The sequence below is a fragment of the Pyrgilauda ruficollis genome, unplaced genomic scaffold, assembly GCF_017590135.1.
Source record: "Pyrgilauda ruficollis isolate IOZ18807 unplaced genomic scaffold, ASM1759013v1 scaffold186, whole genome shotgun sequence".
NCBI classification, from domain to species: Eukaryota; Metazoa; Chordata; class Aves; order Passeriformes; family Passeridae; genus Pyrgilauda; species Pyrgilauda ruficollis.
Genome location: NW_024517651.1, coordinates 306499 through 326538, shown reverse-complemented (window position 1 = coordinate 326538; position 20040 = coordinate 306499). Strand labels below are relative to the sequence as shown.

General features: G+C 66.8%; 2 protein-coding genes across 6 annotated transcripts; one reads left to right on the top strand and one right to left on the bottom strand.

The window, feature by feature from the left end:
- Nucleotides 1-365: 365 nt before the first annotated feature.
- Nucleotides 366-4486, bottom strand: IDH2 (isocitrate dehydrogenase (NADP(+)) 2). The gene is made up of 11 exons (XM_041465005.1): nt 4350-4486; nt 3395-3486; nt 2882-3047; nt 2348-2508; nt 1940-2083; nt 1708-1844; nt 1462-1613; nt 1276-1388; nt 1094-1191; nt 891-983; nt 366-558 (listed from the first exon to the last, which is right to left on the bottom strand). Exons 1-11 carry the CDS (start codon nt 4438-4440, stop codon nt 471-473), a joined length of 1335 nt encoding a protein of 444 aa, XP_041320939.1. The 5' UTR covers nt 4441-4486; the 3' UTR covers nt 366-470.
- Nucleotides 4487-5206: 720 nt separating this feature from the next.
- SEMA4B (semaphorin 4B) lies at nt 5207-18991 on the top strand. Of its 5 annotated transcripts, none has more exons than XM_041464997.1 (15): nt 5207-5425; nt 11645-11789; nt 14393-14553; nt 14799-14861; nt 14982-15080; nt 15193-15304; nt 15528-15644; nt 15740-15897; nt 16082-16263; nt 16337-16487; nt 16622-16832; nt 16912-17027; nt 17155-17318; nt 17392-17486; nt 17614-18991. In XM_041464997.1, the coding sequence occupies exons 1-15, from the start codon at nt 5327-5329 to the stop codon at nt 18387-18389; spliced, it is 2649 nt and encodes an 882-aa protein (XP_041320931.1). In that variant the 5' UTR covers nt 5207-5326; the 3' UTR covers nt 18390-18991. The 5 variants fall into 5 exon arrangements, with proteins under 5 accessions (XP_041320931.1, XP_041320934.1, XP_041320930.1 ...); XM_041465000.1 differs by lacking the exon at nt 5207-5425 and adding an exon at nt 7002-7017; XM_041464996.1 differs by lacking the exon at nt 5207-5425 and adding an exon at nt 9689-10176.
- The last annotated feature ends 1049 nt before the right edge of the window (nt 18992-20040 follow it).

The window sequence follows — 20040 nt, the reverse complement described above, 5'->3', positions numbered from 1 at the left end:
CTCCACTCAGTCCCCCACGAGGCAGTGTGCCTACTACCCCTGCCAGCCTTGGGGCATCTTGGGGACATGGCCACAGCCTTGGCCAGCCCCGACCCTTCCTCAGCCTGGCAGGGCTGGGGACCCCCATAATGCCAAAATGCTGGAGTGCAGGGCCCCCCCAGGCTGGTAAGGCTGAGCTGAGGGCTCTGGCTGCCCCCCCGTGCCCGCAGTGTAAAGCTGTGCCAGGTGCTGTGCCATGGCTGGGGAGATATTTAATGGCACCAAACAGTTACGGGGTACATGAATCAGGGCAGGACAGACACACCCCCACACGCCCCCCACCCCTACAATCCCCTGCTACAAAGGCTTTAAAAACACTCCTAAGAAAACTTTAGAAAAATTATTCAGCTGTTCCTGAGCTGTGCTGGGGAGTTGGGGGGGCACTGGGCCCCTCCCAGCCCCATCCATCCCAGAGATGGAGAGGCTGTCTCCTATTTCTTGCCCAGAGCCTTGTCCAGGTTGTTCTTGATGGCATCGAGGAAGTCGGTAGTGTTCACAAAGTGCTCATTCAGCTTCACACTGGGGAGACAGACAGGGCTTGGTGGGGGTCCCTGCCTGCCTCCCCCCACAGGCACCACAGCCCTGGGTCCAGGATGTGGCCCCTGCCCAGCCCAATCAACAGTGAACGAAATAGCCATCCCGAGTGCCTGGGGACTGTCCAGAGAGGCCAGCAGCTTCCTGTGGCCACTGTGCACAGCCAGCTCCTTTCCTACCCCTGAGGCTGCCCTGCAGGGCCAGCCCGTCCTTGTGGGCACTATGCTGTTCTTGTGGCCACCCTACAGGGTCACCCGTGCAGCCAGGCTGCCCTAGTGCAGGTGGCTGCCCCCCGCTCTGCCCTGAGCCACCCGTACTTGGCAAGGCCATGGATGCAGCCAGCGAGGTCCTTCGTCATGGTCCCGCTCTCCACCGTGTCCACGCAGACCTTCTCCAGCGTCTGCGCAAACCTGGCGACGGGTTTGGGCACAGTTTGCACAGTGCCACGGGCCCTGCCGCCACTGCGACCAGAGCAGCTGCTGGCAGGGACCCTCCCCCGGGGATGCCACCCCCTGCTCACTTGATGAGGTCAGGGTTGCTGTCCAGCTTGCCGCGGTGCTCCAGGCCGCGTGTCCAGGCGAAGATGCTGGCAATGGGGTTGGTGCTGGTGGGTCGCCCCTGCGCAGAGAGAGTGGTCAGCGCTCTGGTGTGGACACCACGCCGTGGGCAGCCTGGCACAGGCAGCTCACAGGCTCTGCCCACCTTCTGGTGCTCCCGGTAGTGGCGGGTGACGGTGCCATGGGCGGCCTCGGCCTCAATGGTCTTCCCATCCGGACACACCAGGACAGAGGTCATCAAGCCCAGGGAGCCGAACCCTGCGGTGGGACAGGGGTCAGGACAGCTCCCAGGGTGATGCTGCAGAGCCCAGCACACCCTGCCCTGCTCCACCTTGGGCCAGGATGTCTGACTGGACATCCCCGTCGTAGTTCTTGCAGGCCCAGACAAAGCCGCCGGAGGATTTCAGCATCTGGGCAACCATGTCGTCGATGAGCCGGTGCTCGTACCAGATCTTCAGCTTGTCAAACTCCGTCTTGTAGTGCCTGGGAGCCCGGGCCAGGGGTCAGCCATGCTCACCCCGCGTGGGTCTCACTGCCAGCGTCCCCAGGACAGCCCAGACCCCCCCCAGGTCCATACTTATCAAAGATCTCCTGGAAGATGTCCTTGAAGCGGCCGTCATAGGCCTTGAGGATGGTGTTCTTAGTGCTCAGGTAGAGCGGCCACTTCTTCTGGATGGCGTACTGGAAGCAGCTGTGCGCAAAGCCGGAGATGGACTGCAAGGGAAGCACGCAAACCCCTGTCCCTCAGGCTGGCATCCCCCGGCTGGCAAGGCACGCAGCCCTGCAGGGCCCCCGAGCCCCAGCCGTACCTCGTCCGTGTTGTACATGCCCATGCCCACGCCGCCGCCGGGGAAGTTGAACACCTCCCACTCCTTGGCGCCGCTGCCGTCCTTGGGCGTGAAGACCAGCTTGAATGTCCCGGACTTGTCCACCACGAAGTCGGTGGCTTTGTACTGCAGGGCCAGGCAGAGCGTCAGGCAGGGGCAGAGGCAGCTGCTGGCCAGACACAGGCTCCCGGCCTGGTCACCTGTGCTGGCTCACCTGGTCACCTGCGCTGGCTCACCTGGGCACCTGTGCCAGCTCACCTGGTCACCTGCGCTGGCTCCCATGGTCACCTGTGCTAGCTCACCTGGTCACCTGCGCTGGCTCACCTGGGCACCTGCGCTGGCTCCCATGGTCACCTGTGCTAGCTCACCTGGTCACCTGCGCTGGCTCACCTGGTCTCCGTGGGCGTGGCGGCCAATGGTGATGGGCTTGGTCCAGCCGGGCACCAGACGAGGAATGTTCTTGCAGATGATGGGCTCCCGGAACACCGTCCCCCCCAGGATGTTTCGGATGGTGCCGTTGGGGCTCTTCCACATCTTCTTCAGCTTGAACTCTGTGGGGCATGCAGATGGGACTTCTGAACGACCCCCCCAGCCCCCTGAAGCACACGGTCCCTGCCAGCACCCAGCTCCACTGTGCCACGGGCTGCTGCCAGACCCTGCTGCAAGGGCAGGGACAGCCAGCATGAGATCGTGGCTGGCACAGGGCAGAGGTCAGTGTGGGGTCCCCACAGCACCCATGAGCCCTCAGGGTGGGGAGAGGGGCACAGCACTGAGTATGGTGCAGCCCCCAACCCACCAAAAACCTGAGCTGGCAGTGGGAGGGCACTGCTGACCCCAGGGGGCACAGACAGGAGGCTCAGCACCCCATGGAGCTGCCAGCACCCCCCCACTGTGACGGGAGCTCGGCCCCTTGCCCCTGCCCACCTTCCACCCTGGCTTCATCAGGCGTGATGGTGGCACACTTGACAGCCACGCTGTACTTCTGGGTGGCCAGCGCTGAGTCAATGGTGACCTGGTCATCCGTCTTGTCCCGATGTGGCAGCCCCAGGTCGAAGTACTTTAGCTGGACATCCACGTTGGGCAGGATGAGCTGAGGGGCCAGGAGAGCGTCAGAATGGGGGGACAGTGCGAGGTGCCTGGGGAGCAGCACCACGGCATGGCCAGCCCTGGCTGCCTGCCCACGGTGGCTCCGCTGAGCAGGAAGATCCCCCTGCCCTGAGCAGGCCTCCCTGTGTGAGACAGCTCCCCCTGCCCGGAACCGCCTCACTTAAAGGTCCTTCTGGTAGTGGTGCCCATTTTACGACCTGCTTCCTGCAGACAGAGGGACAGAGGCGGGAGGGACAGACAGAGGGCAGCACAGGGATCACCGGTTCCCCGTACAACCCCCCAGCTCCACTCGTGGCACACCCGCCCGTCCCTGGGGCAGGACCCCATCACCTTCTCCTTAATGAAGGCCCAGATGATCCGTGTCATCTCGTCCCCGTCCATCTCCACCACTGGGTTTGCCACCTTGATCCGCTTGTCGGCATCTGGAGAGCAGTGCGGGGAGTTAGGGGTGCAGCCCTGGTCCCACAGCTCCACATCCTGCTGTGGGGCCACGGCATCCTGTGGGGACCACACAGCTCCGTCCAGCCAGGTGTGGGTGCCACCCTGGCTCAGGGACAGGTACAGGCAAGCCCCACTGGGGTCTGGGCCAGTTATTGGGGCCAGCACTGCTGGAGTGGGGGTCAGAGTGCAAAACCCACCACGTGAGGGGGACAGGGACACATTCCTCCCAGAGGGGGATCCACACGGGGCTCCAATGCCTCAGTGAGATCAAGAATGGGACCAGAACCAGGAGCAGGTGCAATCCCCTGGGGCCAGACTCAGGCACAAACCGAGGTGCAAATCCCTGCGTGGATCCTGGACCAGGACTAAAGCCCTCTGGGTGCCAAACTAGTCTGTGGTCAGGCTGTAAAACCTCACGTGGTACCCAGAGCAGAGGTGACCCTCCCTGAGTGGGACCTGCGCAATGATAGGCAACAAAACCCTGCGTGGCACCAGGACCAGGAGTGAACCCTCCCGGGGGCAAAATCCCGCGCTGGCCCGGGACCTTGCGCGACCCCCCCGCACCAGGCTCAGACCAGGTACGAGCTGGAGCGCAAAACGCCACGTGGAGCCGGGACCAAACTCCCCTGGGACCAAAGCCATCTGTGAACCCCCTCGCAGAACCGACCCCCCAGGAGCAGCCCGAGCTACAAGACGCGGCGTGGGTCCGCAGCGGCCCGCGGAGCGCCGGTACGCGAGTCCGGATCCCGCTGCAGACACCGCCCCCCGAAAGAATCCGAGCCCGCCGAGGCGGGCCAGCCCCGCAAGGCGGCGGTGCCCCGTGTCCCCGGGTGTCCCCACTCACAGTGGCGGCGCTGGCCCTGGCCGGCGGCGGGCGGCGGGCAGCGGGGCAGGCGGCGCAGCGCCGGGGCAGCGCGGAGGTAACGGGCGGCCATGGCGTGGGCGGACACGACGGGGCGGACACCGGGGCGCGGCTCTCTCCGCCCCGGGGCGGGACAGAGCCCCGGCTCCCCTCGTGGGGCCTCCGGAGGGTCGCGCGGTGGGGCCGGGGCTGCGCTGCCCCCGCCGCAGTGCCGGAGCACAGCGTGGCCGCGGTCCGCAGCGCTCCCCCTTCCCACCGAAGGGATGTTGCATCCCTGGGTACGTCGGGTTAGGGATACGTGGCCAAACCCCACGTGGAATGGGGACCAAACCCGTCTGTAAAATGCCCCGTGGAATGGGGACCAGGCCCGATTTGGCGCAGGACCAAATCTAGCTGTAAAACCCTGCGTGGGATCTGGACCGCCCCCCATGGAATCTGACTCGGTTGCCAAACCCCACGGGGATCAGGGACCAAACTCCCCCAGAACCTGATCCAGTTGTAAATCTCCTCGTGGAACAGGGAACAAAACCCCCTGGGACCAGACCTTGATGCAAAACCCTGCCTGGGACCAGAAATGAAACGAAACTTGGGGATCAGACACCAGTTTAAAATCCTTTGTGGAATTGCGAATGGCCCCACCCCCCGGGACCAAACCCATTTGCAAAACCCCTCGTGGAACGGGCGTCAGACATCCTCAGGATCAAAAACCCAGCTGTAAAAACCCTCCTAGAACTGGGACCAAACCCAGCTGCAAAGTCCCGTGTGAAAGCGGGGGGGTACAGTGGGGCTGGGGGCATGCACACACTACATGGAAGCCTGACCCTACATGGAAGCCGGCGTCCCTGCTCACGGCTGGCGCGTGACTCGGCAGCTGGATCCAGCAGGACAAGGGCAACTGCCACTGTTCCACCGGGGACCTTCACCTCGCCTGGCCCCGCGTGGGCAGGAGGAGGAGGAGGATGAAGACGACAAAGGAGGAGGAGGACGACGACAACAAGGACAACTACGATGATGACAACGACGACAGGGGTGATGCACACCAGGGGCACCCCAAGAAGGTGCATGGAGTGTGCCAGGGTTGCCAGGAGGCTGCTTGGGCCGGGAATTTGTTGTCCTGCTGTCCCAGCCAAGCCGATGGCTTTTTTTAGCCACATGGGACGGGCAGAGCCTGCTCCGGGAAGAAAAACAGTCCTGGAGCTGGCAGCCCCCGGCGGAGGGGCTGGGGGAGCTGCGGCAGTCCTTGACGTCTGCTGGCTTTAACATTAACCAGAGCAGGAGCCGCGGGCCGGCAGTGCGGGGGGGTCACAGCGCTCCGGGGTCCCGCTCTCCCTGCTCCCGGCGCCCAGCCCGTGCTGCCAGCAGCCTGCGGCCCCAGCCAGCCCCGCTCGGGGGCTGCTGGACGGCTTGGGGGCTGCTGGACTGCTCGGGGGCTGCGGGGCTGCTGGACTGCTCGGGGGCTGCCACCCTGCTCGGGGGCTGCCGGCTCTGCTCGGGGGCTGCCGGCCCTGCTCGGGGGCTGCGGGGCTGCTCGGGGGCTGCCGCCCTGCTCGGGGGCTGCCGGCCGCCCCCCCGGCTGCCCCCCCGGCTGCCCTGGCCCTGGCCCCGCGGTTGGAGCCGCCCAGTGACCGCAGCGCCGGCAGGACGAGGTCAGGCCAGCGCCGGGGCAGTCCCCCCCAGCAGAGGACGAGAGCGGCCATGTGGCACAGACCCAGGGAAGGCCCCAGACAAAGGCACCGCCCGTTCATCCCTGGCCGCAGCACGGCCACCCTCCCGCCGTGCCGCTCCAGTGTCCCCTGCCTGGCCACGCTGGGGACACCGGAGTGCTGGCAGGGCCGGCACCTCAGGGGGGGACAGGTCCCCCAGGTTTGGGGCCCAGACAGAGCATGAGAAGGACACGGTGTGGGGCTCTGTGCTCCCCGCAGGCAGCCCTGTGTCTGCCCGGGGAGGGGGCGCCGAGGGGCTGATGGGGGCTGTGTTTCCTCTGCTGCCCACAAATGCAAGAGCCCCCAGCACCGCCCAGAGCTGCCCGCAGGCTGGAGTGGGGGCTGTGCCCCCCTCAAGCCACCATCCGACCTCCTGGGGCTGCCGGCATGACCCTGCCTGGGGACCCCTGCCTGGGGACCCCTGCCCGGGCAGCACAGGCAGTGAGTGGTTCAGTGCCGTGACCCAGCTGCTCTGGGTGCTGCTGACACACACTGCCAGCCACCAGCTCCGAGTGCCACTCTGGGGACACCCACGGCCCTGCTATCCCCGACCCCCACAGAGCCACACGTGCCATGAGGTGCCCGGCCCGTGAATTACCCCAAACTCCCTGAGCTCGCTACCAGCGCAAGGGTCTCATCGTGATGCCTGAGGCTGTGCGCACAGGCACTGGTGTCCCATAGCCACCCCTGCTACCGGGAGCCCCCAGGAAGGGCCCCCAGTGGGTGCTGCCCCCCAAACCTGGCCCAGCAGCCCCCCAGCGTGCTGGGGCTGAAACACTCATTTCTGGGCACGACCCCTTCATGGCCGGGGCCACCCCAGAAACCGTGGGGGCAGAGACAGGCCGCTCCAGCTGCCGCCGCCAGAAGCGGGGATGGGTCCCCAGGCGGGAGCGGCCGCCCCCAGCCCGGGCGGGCCCGGGCCGCCGCGCCTCGGAGCCGCCGAGCGGGTGAGCAGCGGGGGGCACCGGGCCCGGGAGAGCGGCGAGTGTGCGGGGCGGGCGTGCCCGCCAGTGCGCGTGCAGGGGCCGCGCGCGGGCGGGCGTGCAAGGGGCGTGCGCGCGCACGGGGGGCCCCGAGGGACGCGTGCGGGGGGCTGGGAGTGCGTGGATGTGGGAATGGGCGAGTGTGCCCGGGAGAGCGAGCGTGTGTGTGACTGTGTGCCTGTGCGTGTGAGTGACACTGTGTGTGCATAGCTGTGTGACTGTGCGTGTGACACTGTGTGTGAGTGACACTGTGTGTGAGTGACAATGTGTGTGAGTGACAATGTGTGTGCATAGCTGTTGTGATTGTGCGTGCGAGTGACAGTGTGTGTGAGTGACAATGTGTGTGCATTGCTGTGTGATTGTGTGTGCGAGTGACAATGTGTGTGACTGTGTGCCTGTGCGTGTGACACTGTGTGTGTGAGTGACAATGTGTGTGTATCGCTGTGTGACTGCGTGTGAGTGACAATGTGTGTGAGTGACAATGTGTGTGCATCACTGTTGTGATTGTGCATGTGAGTGACAGTGTGTGTGTGACACTGTGTGTGAGTGTGTGCCTGTGCGTGTGAGTGACACTGTGTGTGTGTGTGACAATGTGTGTGCATAGATGTTGTGATTGTGCGTGAGTGACAATGTGTGTGTGACAATGTGTGTGAGTGACAATGTGTGTGACTGTGCATGTAAGTGACAATGTGTGTGACAGTGTGTGACTGTGTGCCTGTGTGTGTGACAGTGTTTGTGAGTGACAATGTGTGTGCATCACTGTGTGATTGTGTGACCATGTGTGAGTGACAATGTGTGTGCTGAAGTGTGCATGTGTGTGTGCATGTGTGTGCATGTGTGCATTGCTGTGTGTCTGTGTGTGTGGGGTGCAGGCACACCGGGGCCGTTCCCACAGCCTGTTCCCAGGCGAGTGTTTGCCGCCCAGGGCGTGAACACCCCGTGACCTCTCTGCGTGTGTTTACATGTGCCGGCTGTGCGTACACGGGGCCGAGGGTGCGGAGGCACCCGCGGTGCTCGGGCGGGCGTCGCAGGCTGCTCACGGGCAGGCGTGTCAGCGCCTGCTGGGGACTCGGACACGCATGTGTGCGGCGTGTCCCGCAGCTGTGACGTGTCCCGGACACCTGCGGGGTGCGCACGGGCTGTGTGTCCCAGACATGTGGCCGCAGCGTCTGAGGATCTGTTGGTGCCCAGGCAGCCCCTGGCTTGGTGTGCAGGGAGGGTCGGGGTCCCAGGGCCTTTTGGGTCATTCCTTGGGCCCTAGTGCCTGCTCCAACTGGGCCTGCGGCTGCCTGGGGGGCTGGCACCCGCTCTGGCCCCAAGGAGCAGCAGGGCCAGGGAAGCGAGGGTGCCACAGGACAAAGGGTGCCGTGGGGCTGAGGGACCAGTGCTGGTTTGGGCTCTGCAGAGTCAGGACTGGCTGGGAAGGGGGCACCCATCCCTGAGCCTGGACCCTCCATTCCTGCACTCCAGGGAGCTGACATGCCTGTGCTCCAAGTCCACCACCTCGCTGTCACCCAGGGGTGCTCACTGGCTGGGGCTCCTGCTGGCTCTTCCCTGCCCTGTGCCAGGGCTGCCCAGCAAGGAGTGGGGGCCCATATGCAGCACCCTGTGTGTCCTGCAGCTCCCCAGGCAGGCAGTCGGGGTGCAGGCAGGGGACAGCCTGTTGTCCTCAGAACTGACTCTGCCATCATGCAGGAGTGATGGGAGCAGTGAGAAAGCTGTGTGCTGTGGGGTACCCAGTGCCCCGGGTGCAGGTGCCCTGCCAGGGCGAAGGGGATGCTGTGGGGCAGCGTGGCTGTGTGCCAGGGGGTCCTGGCAGTAGGGTCTGAGCTCACGGTGGGCCGGAGGGTGGGGGGCAGCCCAGCTTGGCCCCGTGGGAGGCCCTGGGCTCAGGCAGGGTGTCACAGCCGGTGTACCTGGAACGGGGGATGCCCCAGGGCCCCGTGGGGAGCCCTGCCAGCTGTCGGGCCAGAGGCTGCCCCAGCCCCTCGTCCTGCTCGAGCCCCTCGCAGGAGCTGTCAGGACGCAGCACAGCGCTCCAGCTGCGGCCGGGTATCCCCGCTCCGGTGAGACCCGCAGTCTCCGGGCGGCCGGCGCGGAGCAGCTGGGGCTGGAGCATCTGTGTGGCTGTGCAGGGCCGCGCCGCGCACTGCAGGTGTGCATGCATGCGTGCTCGCACGCTGTGCGTGTGCGTGCTCGGAGCACGGGCTGCCGGCTGCTGTCTGGCAGCTCCCAGCAGCCAGCCGAGCCGGGGGCGAGCGTGTGAGCCCGGGGAGGTGGGGAGAGCCCGGGTGTGTGGGCAGTGTACGAGCCGGGTCCCGGTCCCTGAGCAGGGGCCGTGTGGGGCAGGCTGCGCAGGAGGGTGGGAGCTCGTGGGCAGCAGCAGCAGCAGCAGCAGCAGCAGCGGTGAGGCTCACACAGTCTGTCCCGCTCTCTGCAGGCAGCAGCAGCAGTGCCCGGTTCCATCACCGCCTTCCCATCACCCACTGCCAGTGGGAACGGGGTGGCGGGTGCTGGCGTGGGAATTTGGTGCAGAAACCACCGCCCCACCTGCCTGCTGACCCCAGGCCACAGGTTTTGGTGCTGCCCAAACACCCAGAGAGGTTTCCCCATTGCCGGCAGTGGGCAGGGAGGGTGGCCCGGGCTGCAGCGGTGCGTGCCAATGCCTGCAGCAGGGCGTGGGGCACGCTCGGGCCTGCTCAGGGCAGAGCGGGGCAGGGTGCTGCGGTGCCCCCGGCGCTGCCCCGCTGGCAGCTGCGTGGGCAGGACAGGAGATAAATGGGAGTTTGGCGTAAACAGCCCTGGCTGCCAGCAGCGCTGGAGTGGCGCTTAAAGGCACAGGCTCTGGCCTGGTTCTGCTGCCTGTTCCTGCCCTCCCTCCCTGCCTGCTCTGCCCTGCTTTTCCTCCCTGCCTGCCCCTTCCCTTCCCTTCCCTCCTGCTCCTGCCCCCCCTGCTCACCCCAGAGCAGCTGCCCTCCCCGCAGGGGCTCCCGTCCTCGCTGCGTGCCATCGCACCGGGGTGCTGACACAGCCCTACCACGGCCATGCACAGGTGGCAGCCAGGTCCCTGGAGCCCCCCAGGATGCCATGAGGTGGCATAGGGCAGGGGGCCATGGCTGCAGGGTGAGTGCCTTCTCCCACCCTACTCAGGGTGACGTGCTTGGCTGGGTGCAGTTGGGTCCCGTCCGTCTGTGCCACTTCCCGGGCAAAGGGTGCTGCTGATAAGGCTGGGGTGGAGCTGTGGGACTGTCCCAGGGCTGGGAAGGAACGTCAGGCTCCATCGGGAACAGCAGGAGCAGCGGGGACAGGAAGGGAGCAAAGTCGATTTGGGGCAGAGGGGCAGCCCAGAGCCCCGGCCCCTGGGCATCAGGTATGACCTGTGAGTGGGCAGAGTGTGGGAGTGTGGGCACGGCTGTCCCGGGACTGTGGGCACAGGCATCCACCGAGTGTGGGCACAGCTGTCCCGGGACTGTGGGGAGCATTTCTCCTGGGCAGGGGGCTCCAAGTGGGTCCCACCACTGCGGACCAGGGCTGGGACTGACCAAGAAGGACATGGGAAGCTCTGCCCCACACCCCACACTGGGAGGGCAGTGCTGGGTACCCTGGCCCCAGGAGTGCTGCCTACTGCAGGGGAATCCCCGGACCCCATCCCTCTGTCCCCCCTGTCCCCGTTGCCATGGCGATGTAAGGAATTGTCATTAATAGTTGCGTGGGTGCTGCTGGCCGGGTGGGCAGTGCTCTGAGGGCTGTGGGGCTGTGAGCCCTCCCCACACCCCAGCAGGGACAGGGCCCCCGAGGGCCGGGCAGAGGATCTTGCCCAGTGCTACCTGCTCGGTGGGACCCCTGGAACGGGCACAGGGGCTGGCACGGATGTGTCGCCTGTGCTGAGTGCTACCTGTGGGGACACCGGTGCCGGCCAGGTCTGCCCGTGGTGGGGCTGGCTCAGGCACCCCGTGGTGCTCCATTTCTCCCGAGGGAGGGCAGGGAGCGCCAGGCTGTGCCCACCAGAGCCCCCAGCCCCAGCAGTGTGGCCGTGGGGCACAGCTGAGGAGCTGAGGGGCGGCTCTGGTAGCAGCCATGGGGCCGAGCTGTTCCCAGGACAGCAGGACACTCCCGGGACAGCTTTTCCGGGGACAGCAAGATACACACCCGGCCAGCCCCTGCAGCACCCCCGCGGTCCCGGCCCCAGCGGGTTTCCCTGCCGGGGTGCGGAGGAGGCTGCAGGGAGTCCCTGGCTGCCGCTAGCGCCGGGGACAAAGCCCCGTTCCCTCCGGACCGTGACGGCCGCGGGGCGGGGGCTGGGGCCGGGTCCCGCTGGGGCGGTGCGGGGGCGGTACCGACGGGGAACCGCCCGCCCCCTCTTCCGAGCGGCCCACCGCCCGGAGCACCGGCGGGCGGGGGGCTGGAGCGGATCGGTGCGGCCGGGATCGGCTGGGCACGGCTCGGGGACAGATCGGTAAAGCTCGGGCGGGGCCGGTTCGGTCCGGCCGGGCGGGGCTCCGCCCGTGGCTGCTACGCCCGGTGCCGAGGGCGGAGCGGGGCGGGCCGGGCCGTGCCGTACCAAGCCGCTGAGCCCCTTCTCTCCCCGCAGGTCTGCAGCGCCCGGGCGGCTTCGCGGCCGCGGCGGAGCCCCGCGGCTCGGTGCGGGATGGCGGCGCGGCCGGTGCTGCCGGTCCTGGCGGCGCTGCTGCTCTCGGCGGCTCCGGAGCCTGTCCCGCGGGTCAGCCTGCCCTACGGTGAGTGTCCGCTGACCGCCGGTGGGTGGGGGTCCGCCGGACGGGGGAGGGCAGCCAGCCCCCGCCGAGGGCTCCGGCTGGCGTCCCCCTGGGGCGGCGGAGCGTCCCGCGCCCCCGGGCTCTGTGCGCCGCGTGGAAACGCCGTGTGACAGCCCCGCCAGCTCCCGGGACACGGGGAAGCCCCTGCCAGCGGGACACGGAGCGAGGGCTGGGCAGAGCCCCGGGGGTGCTGCGGGGTGTGGGCGCGCAGCCCCGTCCAGCCCCGCACCCGCGGTGGGTGTGTCTGTGCCCCCGAGCAGGGCATCGGTGGCAGCCGTGTTCCCTGCAGATGGGGTGGGCTGAGCCGGCCGGGGCACTCTGCCCCCGGGCTCCCTCCCTGCTCAGAATGTCCTGGGGTGGGGGACACGCCACAGCCCCTTTCTGTGCCGTGCTGGGCTCCGGACAGCTCTGAGCCCCTCTGCAGGCGCTTGTCAGCTGCGTGGCCCCCGAGTGATGGGGGCTGCGCTCTCCAGGGGCCAGGGAAGGATATCTGGGACGGTGCTAGGCCAGGCAGAACTGTAACAAGTGGGAGGCCTGGTTGCAGCCCCCTCCTGCCCTGCAGAGCCCCCCAGCAGCTGGCACAGGCTGGGCGAGCCCTGGCAGCTGTGCCGTGCGGGGGAGCCACCCACGGCTGTGCTGCCAGAAGGTGGCTGGATCCAGCTGCTGCCGGCCAGCAGAGCCCATCCCGTCCTGCGCTGGGAGGGTGCCGTGGTTTGGGCAGCTGCGAGCGCTCCCTGGCTCGGCGTGCTGCAGCGCACTGCTGGAGATGTGGCCCCACCACATGCTCCCATGACCGCTGGCCACGGTGGCTCCAGCAGATGTGGGACCTGCTGAGCTGGACAGGAGGCTGGGACCCAGTGAGACAACCAGCTCGGCATCATGCCATGCTGTGCTGTGCCGTGTTGAGCCACGCTGCCTGGCCCTGCCTGCACAGACCGGTTCTGCCCCGTGCTCTGCACACCTGTGGGAGCTGTGGGGCTGCAGCCACGGGCAGTGCCTGGGGATCCCGGCCTGGACCCCAGGGAGGCCGGAGGAGCTGGGCGGGGAGCACGGGTCAGTGGCCGGTGTGTGTCCGATGGTGACTCCCAGGGAGCGTGGCCGCGTGGGGCTGCGGTCGGTGGGAGGGAGGAGCTGGGAGCTGCTCCCCTGGGAGCACTGGATGTGCCTGCAGCAGGTTTGTCTGGAAGAAGCAGGTCTTGTCCTGACAGGTCCCTGGCAGCCACACCAGCAGCTAGCTCCCCATGTCGGCACAGCTCTGCAAGGCACAGGGGCCCCGTTGCCCCTCTGCTGCCGTGCCCACCACGGGTGGCATCACCCCGCCTCGAGGGTGCAGGGCCCCTCACAGGAGGATGCCCTGGGGCATCAGCTTCCTCCTCTCTGCAGCTTCCTTCTCTCTGCACCACTGTGGAGAGCTGGGCTGGTGCTGGGCCAGCTGAGCCTCCCGGAATGGGGGATGATGCTGCCCCATCTAGAGGCACCTGGGGTTTGTGGAGCAATGGGAGGTGAGAGCCACGGGGTCCCACCCCACAGCTCCATTACCCCACAGCTCCTCGATCCCTCGCATTGGCTCCCACCAGGCAGGGCCTGGCAGGAGCTCTGGGGTTGTCCGGGTGGGACTCTGGGAGCAGGCAGAGGGTTGGGGGAGGTCAGGGAGTCCCCAGAGGGTCAGGGAGTTGGCAGCGTGAGTCAGCCCGACGTGTCCCGCTCACGCAGCCAGGCCCATCTGATTCAGAGCGGCGGTAGGAGAGGAAGGGCTTCCGGGGCCAGGCCACCCACGCGGGACAGGCCGGCATGGATGGGACAGGACGGGCACTCCCTGACTCAGCACGGCCACTGGGCCGTGTCCGGCACGGGCTGAGCCCCCGGGCCAGTGTGGGCAGCAGCGGGCTGAGCCCTGCGGCTGGCACGGGCTGAGCCCTGTGTGCAGCACGGGCTGAGCCCTGTGTCCAGCAAGGGCTGAGCCCCACATCCAACATGGGCTGAGCCCTGTGTGCAGCACGGGCTGAGCCCTGTGTCCAGCAGGGGCTGAGCCCTGTGTCCAGCACAGGCTGAGCCCTGTGTCCAGCACGGGCTGAGCCCTTTGTCCAGCAGAGACTGAGCCCTGTGTCCAGCACGGGCTGAGCCCTGTGTGCAGCAGAGGCTGAGCCCTGTGTCCAGCAGAGGCTGAGCCCTGCAGGCTGGGGCTCGAGGATACTCAGCACTCATCTCCCCCTGCCGTGAGGCTGGGGTCCCTGTGAGCCTGGGCTGGGCTGAGCCTTCCATGTTGCAAGGCTGAGTTCTAGGGCTGGACGTGGCTGGTCAGCTGTCCCAGTGCTAGGCAGGGCTGTTGAGGCATCCTCAGGGCCAGGATGTGGCTGTGCCTCGCGGTGGCCTCGGGCACAGCATGGCCCTGCACAGTTCACTGCGGTGTGTCTGGCAGTGTGGGCAGAGCTGGATCTGGCCCTGGCTGCTCCGGGTGGGTGGCATGGCCGAGGTGCTGGGCAGAGGGGCCAGGAGCAGCCATGGTGCAAGGTCCTGGGGGCACTGCCAGCACGGGGCTGATGCGTGTCACTCTTGCCCCACAGACTCGGCCGAGAGAGTAGTGCGGCGCTTTGAGGCACCGGGGGTGTCCAACTACACAGCCCTGCTGCTGAGCCCGGACGGTGGGACGCTCTACCTGGGGGCACGAGAACTGCTTCTCACCCTCAACACCAGCAACTTTCAGCCCAGCTCCCCAGTTCGTAGGGTGAGCCCAGGGATGGGCTGGGCAGCCCTTGGGGAGGGAGGGGGCACCCAGCTGGCTGGAGTGCAGGGAATCTGCTCCCCACCAGCATTTTGGGTCTGTGTGAGCCATGGTGCATTCAGGAGCAACTGCCCCAGAGCAGGATGATTGAGGTGGGGAGGATGTGGTTGCTATGAACAAGCCCAAGGAGGGTGTGGGTGGACCAGCCAGGGATGGGGGGGCTCGCAGTGACTGTCCCTTCTCCACAGCTGCTGTGGAGTGCAGATGAGGAGAAGAAGAGGCAGTGTGTGTTCAAGGGCAAGGACCCTCAGGTGAGCCCCATTGCCAGCAGGCATCAGGGGCTGTCGTGGGTGCAGGCAGTGCCCTGTGCAGGGTGGGTGTGGGTGGGACAGCTGCGCCAAGGGCTGAGCTGGGTCCTCTGACCCCCACAGAGGGACTGTCACAACTACATCAAGCTGCTGCTGCAGCTGAACAGCACTCACCTGTACACCTGTGGGACCTGCGCCTTCAGCCCAGCCTGCGCCTACATCGTGAGTACAGGAACAGGGTCCCCTGCAGGTCCCCCCGTGCCGTCAGGGCCCTGCAGTGGGGTCCTGGGCACTGGGACAAGTGCTGCTGGCTCACAGCCTCATCCTGCTGCAGAACGTGCAGCACTTCAGCCTGGAGCGGGACGCGTCGGGGAAGGTGGTGCTGGAGGACGGGAAGGGACGCTGCCCCTTTGACCCTGAGTACCGCTCCACAGCTGTCATGGTCGGTAAGGCACGACACCCTGGGACCCTCGCCCTTCCTCCCTGTGCCACCCTGGAGCCCTCACCCTCCCTGCAGTGCCTGGGACCTTTGCCCTCCTCCCCGTGCCTCCCCCTCCCTGCGTCTGCCCGGCCAAGCCCAGCCAGGGCCAGGCTATCTCAGACCCCAGCAGCACGCAGGGCCGTGCTGGTGGCGCGTGGCGGGTCCCAGCAGGAATTTGTCTTTGGCAGACGGCGAGCTCTATGCCGGGACTGTCAGCAACTTCCAGGGCAATGAGCCGACCATCTCCCGCAGCCAGGAGAGCCGCATCGCCCTCAAGACCGAGAACTCCCTCAACTGGCTGCAAGGTGAGTGCTGGGGCTGGCACCTCGGGGTCCCTCTCCCCTGCAGCGTGGGAGGCAAGGGATGGGGCCAGTGGTGCTGAGGGTGCTTGTGCCCCCAGACCCAGCGTTCGTGGGCTCAGCCTACCTGCGGGAGAGCCTCCCTGCCGGCAACCCTGAGGGTGACGACGACAAGGTCTACTTCTTCTTCAGCGAGACCGGGAAGGAGTTTGACTATTTTGAGAACACCATCGTCTCCCGCATCGCACGAGTGTGCAAGGTGGGCATAAGGCAGCAGGGGCGTGTGGGGGCTGTGCCTGGGGTGTGACTCACTGCTGGGGTGTGGGGATGTGGGGCCATCCTGCATGTCTGCACCCCTTGGTGCCCGGATCCCCGCTCTGTTTACTCAGCCATGGGGTGTCCTGCATTCATGGCATCCCACCCTGACCCGCTGTGCCACGCAGGGGGACCAGGGCGGGGAGCGCGTGCTGCAGCGGCGCTGGACAACCTTCCTGAAGGCACAGCTGCTCTGCTCACACCCTGAGGATGGGTTCCCCTTCAACGTGCTGCAGGACATCTTTGTGCTCACCCCGGGTGAGCTGCGCTGGAGGGAGACACTCTTCTATGGTGTCTTCACCTCGCAGTGGTGAGTGGGGGGGAGCCAGGGCAGCACGGGAGGTTTGGCAGAGGCAGGGCCTGATCTTGCCTGTCCTCACCAGGAACAAGGGCGGACTGGGCAGCTCGGCCGTCTGCGCCTTCCCCATGCGCAGCGTGCAGCGTGCCTTCGGCGGGCTCTACAAGGAGGTGAACCGCGAAACGCAGCAGTGGTACACGGACACCAGCCCCGTGCCAGAGCCCCGGCCAGGCATGGTAGGTGGCCCCTCGGCACCTGCCCGAGCACGGGCCGCAGCACTGCCCCGTTGCTCTCCTGGTCCCAGTGGCTGCCACAGCATGGTACCCAGCCGCTCCCCCAAGCCCTTCTGAGCCCCTTCCTTTCCCTGCAGTGCATCACCAGCCACACACGGCACCTGAAGATCAATTCATCGCTGCAGATGCCAGATCGGGTGCTGAACTTTATCAAGGACCACTTCCTGATGGACAGCCCCGTGCGCAGCCAGCCGCTGCTGCTGCAGAGCCACCGGCGCTACCAGCAGATCGGCGTGCACCGCGCGCAGGGCCTGCACGGCACCTACGACGTCCTCTTCCTGGGCACGGGTGGGTGCAGGCGGGCTGTGGTGTGGCAGGGCGTGTGCCTGCACCCCGGCCCTGCTCAGCACAGCCCCTCTGTTTGCAGACGACGGGCGGCTGCACAAGGCTGTGCGGGTGAACCACGGTGTGCACATCATTGAGGAGATCCGCCTCTTCCCCGACGGGCAGCCCATTCTCCAGCTGCTGCTGGACCAGGACCAGGCAGGAGCCAGGGCGAGGGGGGCACTGGGGGCTCAGCCTGCTTGGGGCTGGTCTTGTTTGTGGGCTGGGGGAAGGCAGGGGTGTGCAGGAGCCCACCCCGCTGACCCCAGCATGTCTCCTCCTGCAGGGCCTTGTCTATGCAGCCACCTACACAGCAGTGGCCCAGGTGCCCTTTGCCAACTGCAGCCTGTACCGCAGCTGTGGGGAATGTGTGCTGGCACGGGACCCCTTCTGCGCCTGGAGCCGGGGTGCCTGCCGCAGGGTCACCCCACATCCCCCGGCACACCCACAGTAAGTGCTGCACCCTCCGCCATCCCCCTCCACCCCACGGCACCCCACTGCCCTGCCCTGTCTCTGTTCCCAGGCTCTGGGCACAGGACATCGAGGATGCTGACACGGAGCGGCTCTGCCAGCTGGCCAACGCCTCCCAGCCCCGTCCCCGCATCCTGCTGCCGCCAGGTGAGCTCTGCTGGTGCTGCTCTGTGTGCTGTGTGTCCCAGGGGCTCTCCCCATCCCAGACTCCTGCTCCACCACGCTCCCATCAGCCCCTGCCCCTCGCTGATGTTCCCGTGGGTTCTCTCTGCAGACTCAGGCGCCCCGTGCCAGCAGATCCAGCTCCCTCCCAACGCAGTGCGGCCGCTGCCGTGCCGGCTGCTCTCCAACCTGGCCTCGCGGCGCTGGCTGCACAACGGGGCACCTGTCAACGCCTCCTACCTGGTGCTGCCCGACGGGGCCCTCATTCTGGTGGGCAGCCCGGAGCGTGCGGGCACCTATGAGTGCTGGTCGCTGGAGGAGGGCTTCCGCAAGCTGATGGCCAGCTACTGCGTGGGCGTGCAAGAGCCAGCCCTTGGGCCAGCAAACTCTGGCAGGAAGGTGGCCGCTGGCCGTGACACCCTGGAGACGGTCAGCACGTCCCGGAGCACCTCGGCGGTGGGCAGCGCTGCAGCACGGCTGGACGGCAAGACCTACTGGACCGAGTTCCTGGTGATGTGTGTGCTCTTTGCCGCTGCCGTCCTCGTGCTGGCCTTCTTTGTCCTGCAGCGGCACCGTGACGGCATGAAGGCCTTGCTGGAGCCCGGCGACCCCAGCAGGCACCAGAAGCCGCCCCGCAAGCCAGTGGAGAGCCTGCCCCTGAACGGCAGCAGCCTGCCCAGCACGGCTCCTGAGCACAAGGGCTACCAGGCCCTGCAGGACAACTACATCGCCAGTACCCCCGTGCATGAGCCCCCAGGACCCACACGCACCTTCTCTGAGTCAGAGAAGAGGCCTCTCCACGTCCGTGACAGCTTCGTGGAGGTGTCTCCTGCCTGCCAAAGACCCCGGGTGCGCCTGGGCTCCGAGATCCAGGACTCGGTGGTGTGACGGGGATGAGAGCCGAGCCCTCACTCACCACTGCCTCTGCTCTGCTGAGCCTCACTGGACCGTGCACCACTGCCAGGGTCCGTGTTGTCTGTGTGTGCATGCCCAGAGCCTGCACCCACCCTCTGCGGCAGCGCCCACCAGCCAGGGGGGTTTAGAGCCCTCCCCGGGCATCACCTCGGTACTTGTGGGTGTGAGGGGTGCCTCACACCTGCCAGGGTCCTGCAGGGCGGTTCCAGCCCAGCGCCCCTGCTGCAGGGCCAGACACGGTTCCTGGCTCCGGCTGCTGGTGCGGGCTCTGCCAGGCCCTGGCCCCCTCTATGCAGAGGGCAGGAGGGGCGGCCGCAGACCCCTCGTGCCCCAACTCACTGTGACGTCCCGCTGGGGACCAGGGCCACGCGTGCGGCTGGGCAGTGCCAGCCCCGCGGCATGTGCTGTGTGTCTGTGCTTGGTTCGTTTTTGATATGTGGAAAATGTGAATTGTGTCCGGGGAAGGAGAGCTGGGAACAGCTTCCCCTGCGCGGGGTGGGCAGGGATGCCCCCGCGGCCCCACGTGTGTGTGCGGGAACGTCTCTTGTTTTTATATAAAGTCCTTCAGACACGTGTGTGCGGCAGGGCTCGGTGCCTTCCTCGGCCAGAACCATCCCTGCTGGCGCCGTGGAGAGCAGCCACGTCTGGCTCTCACTGCAGTCAGAGGGAGATCTGCCCGTGCCTTCAGAGGGGGCAGAGGACTGTGCTGGCCATCAGCTCTCTGGAGTCTCCTCCTCGTGTGCTTGGCTGAGCACTGGGCCAGGGCACGCGGGGCCCTGCAGGGACAGTGGCTGTGTCCCTGTGACCTACTGGCAGGCTGTCACTCGGGCAGCCCTGGGCTGTCCTGGGGCTGTGCCGTGGCAGCGTGCTGCAGGGAGGCCCTTGGGGGGGGAGCACAGAGCCATGGGGTGATGCCATCCTGGCACCATGAGGAACAGGAGAAGGCAGAGGTGACCAGGAGTAAGAAAAGTTGGTGCCTGGGGCTGGGAGGAGAGCAGCCCCCAGTAGGAGAGAGGCTGTGACAGCCCCCTTCCCAGGACCACAGTGTTGTGCTGCATGTGGGACCCACTGCCAGCTCGGGGAGCATCAGGTCCTTGTGCCCATCCCACCCTGCTGAGGGCTGGCTCTGGACACTTTGCCAGCAGGACCTGACTCTGTGGTGGCTGAGGGCGAGGCCTGGGCTTGCAGCCAGTGCTGCTTTTGAGCCCTCACACAACTGGGAAGCACCGGCAGTGCCAGCACAGGGCTGGGGGAAGTGGTGAGCTCCGCAGAGATGGCGTGTCCAGGCAGGATTCCCCCGAGGGACCAGCACTGCCTTGCTCCCAGCTGGACCTATGCTCTGCACTTCCTGCACAGCCTGTTCTGGGACATCAAAAAAGCCACTGGAGGCGTTGGCTGGTGAGCTGCCAACAGACACGGCCCCGGGGCTGTAGGGGCACAGGCCTCGGCGGGCACATACTGTCAGCACCGTGGGGCAGCGAGCTGGAAGGGCTGGCAGCGCCAGGAGCAGGAGCCACTGTGTGAGAAACAGCCACGCCAGAGCCCCGAGAGCCTTCAGCTGCTTTGCCCCAGCACGGGCTCTGCGGGGCCAGCCCGACCCCAGGCTCACACCAGTCCTGGCAGG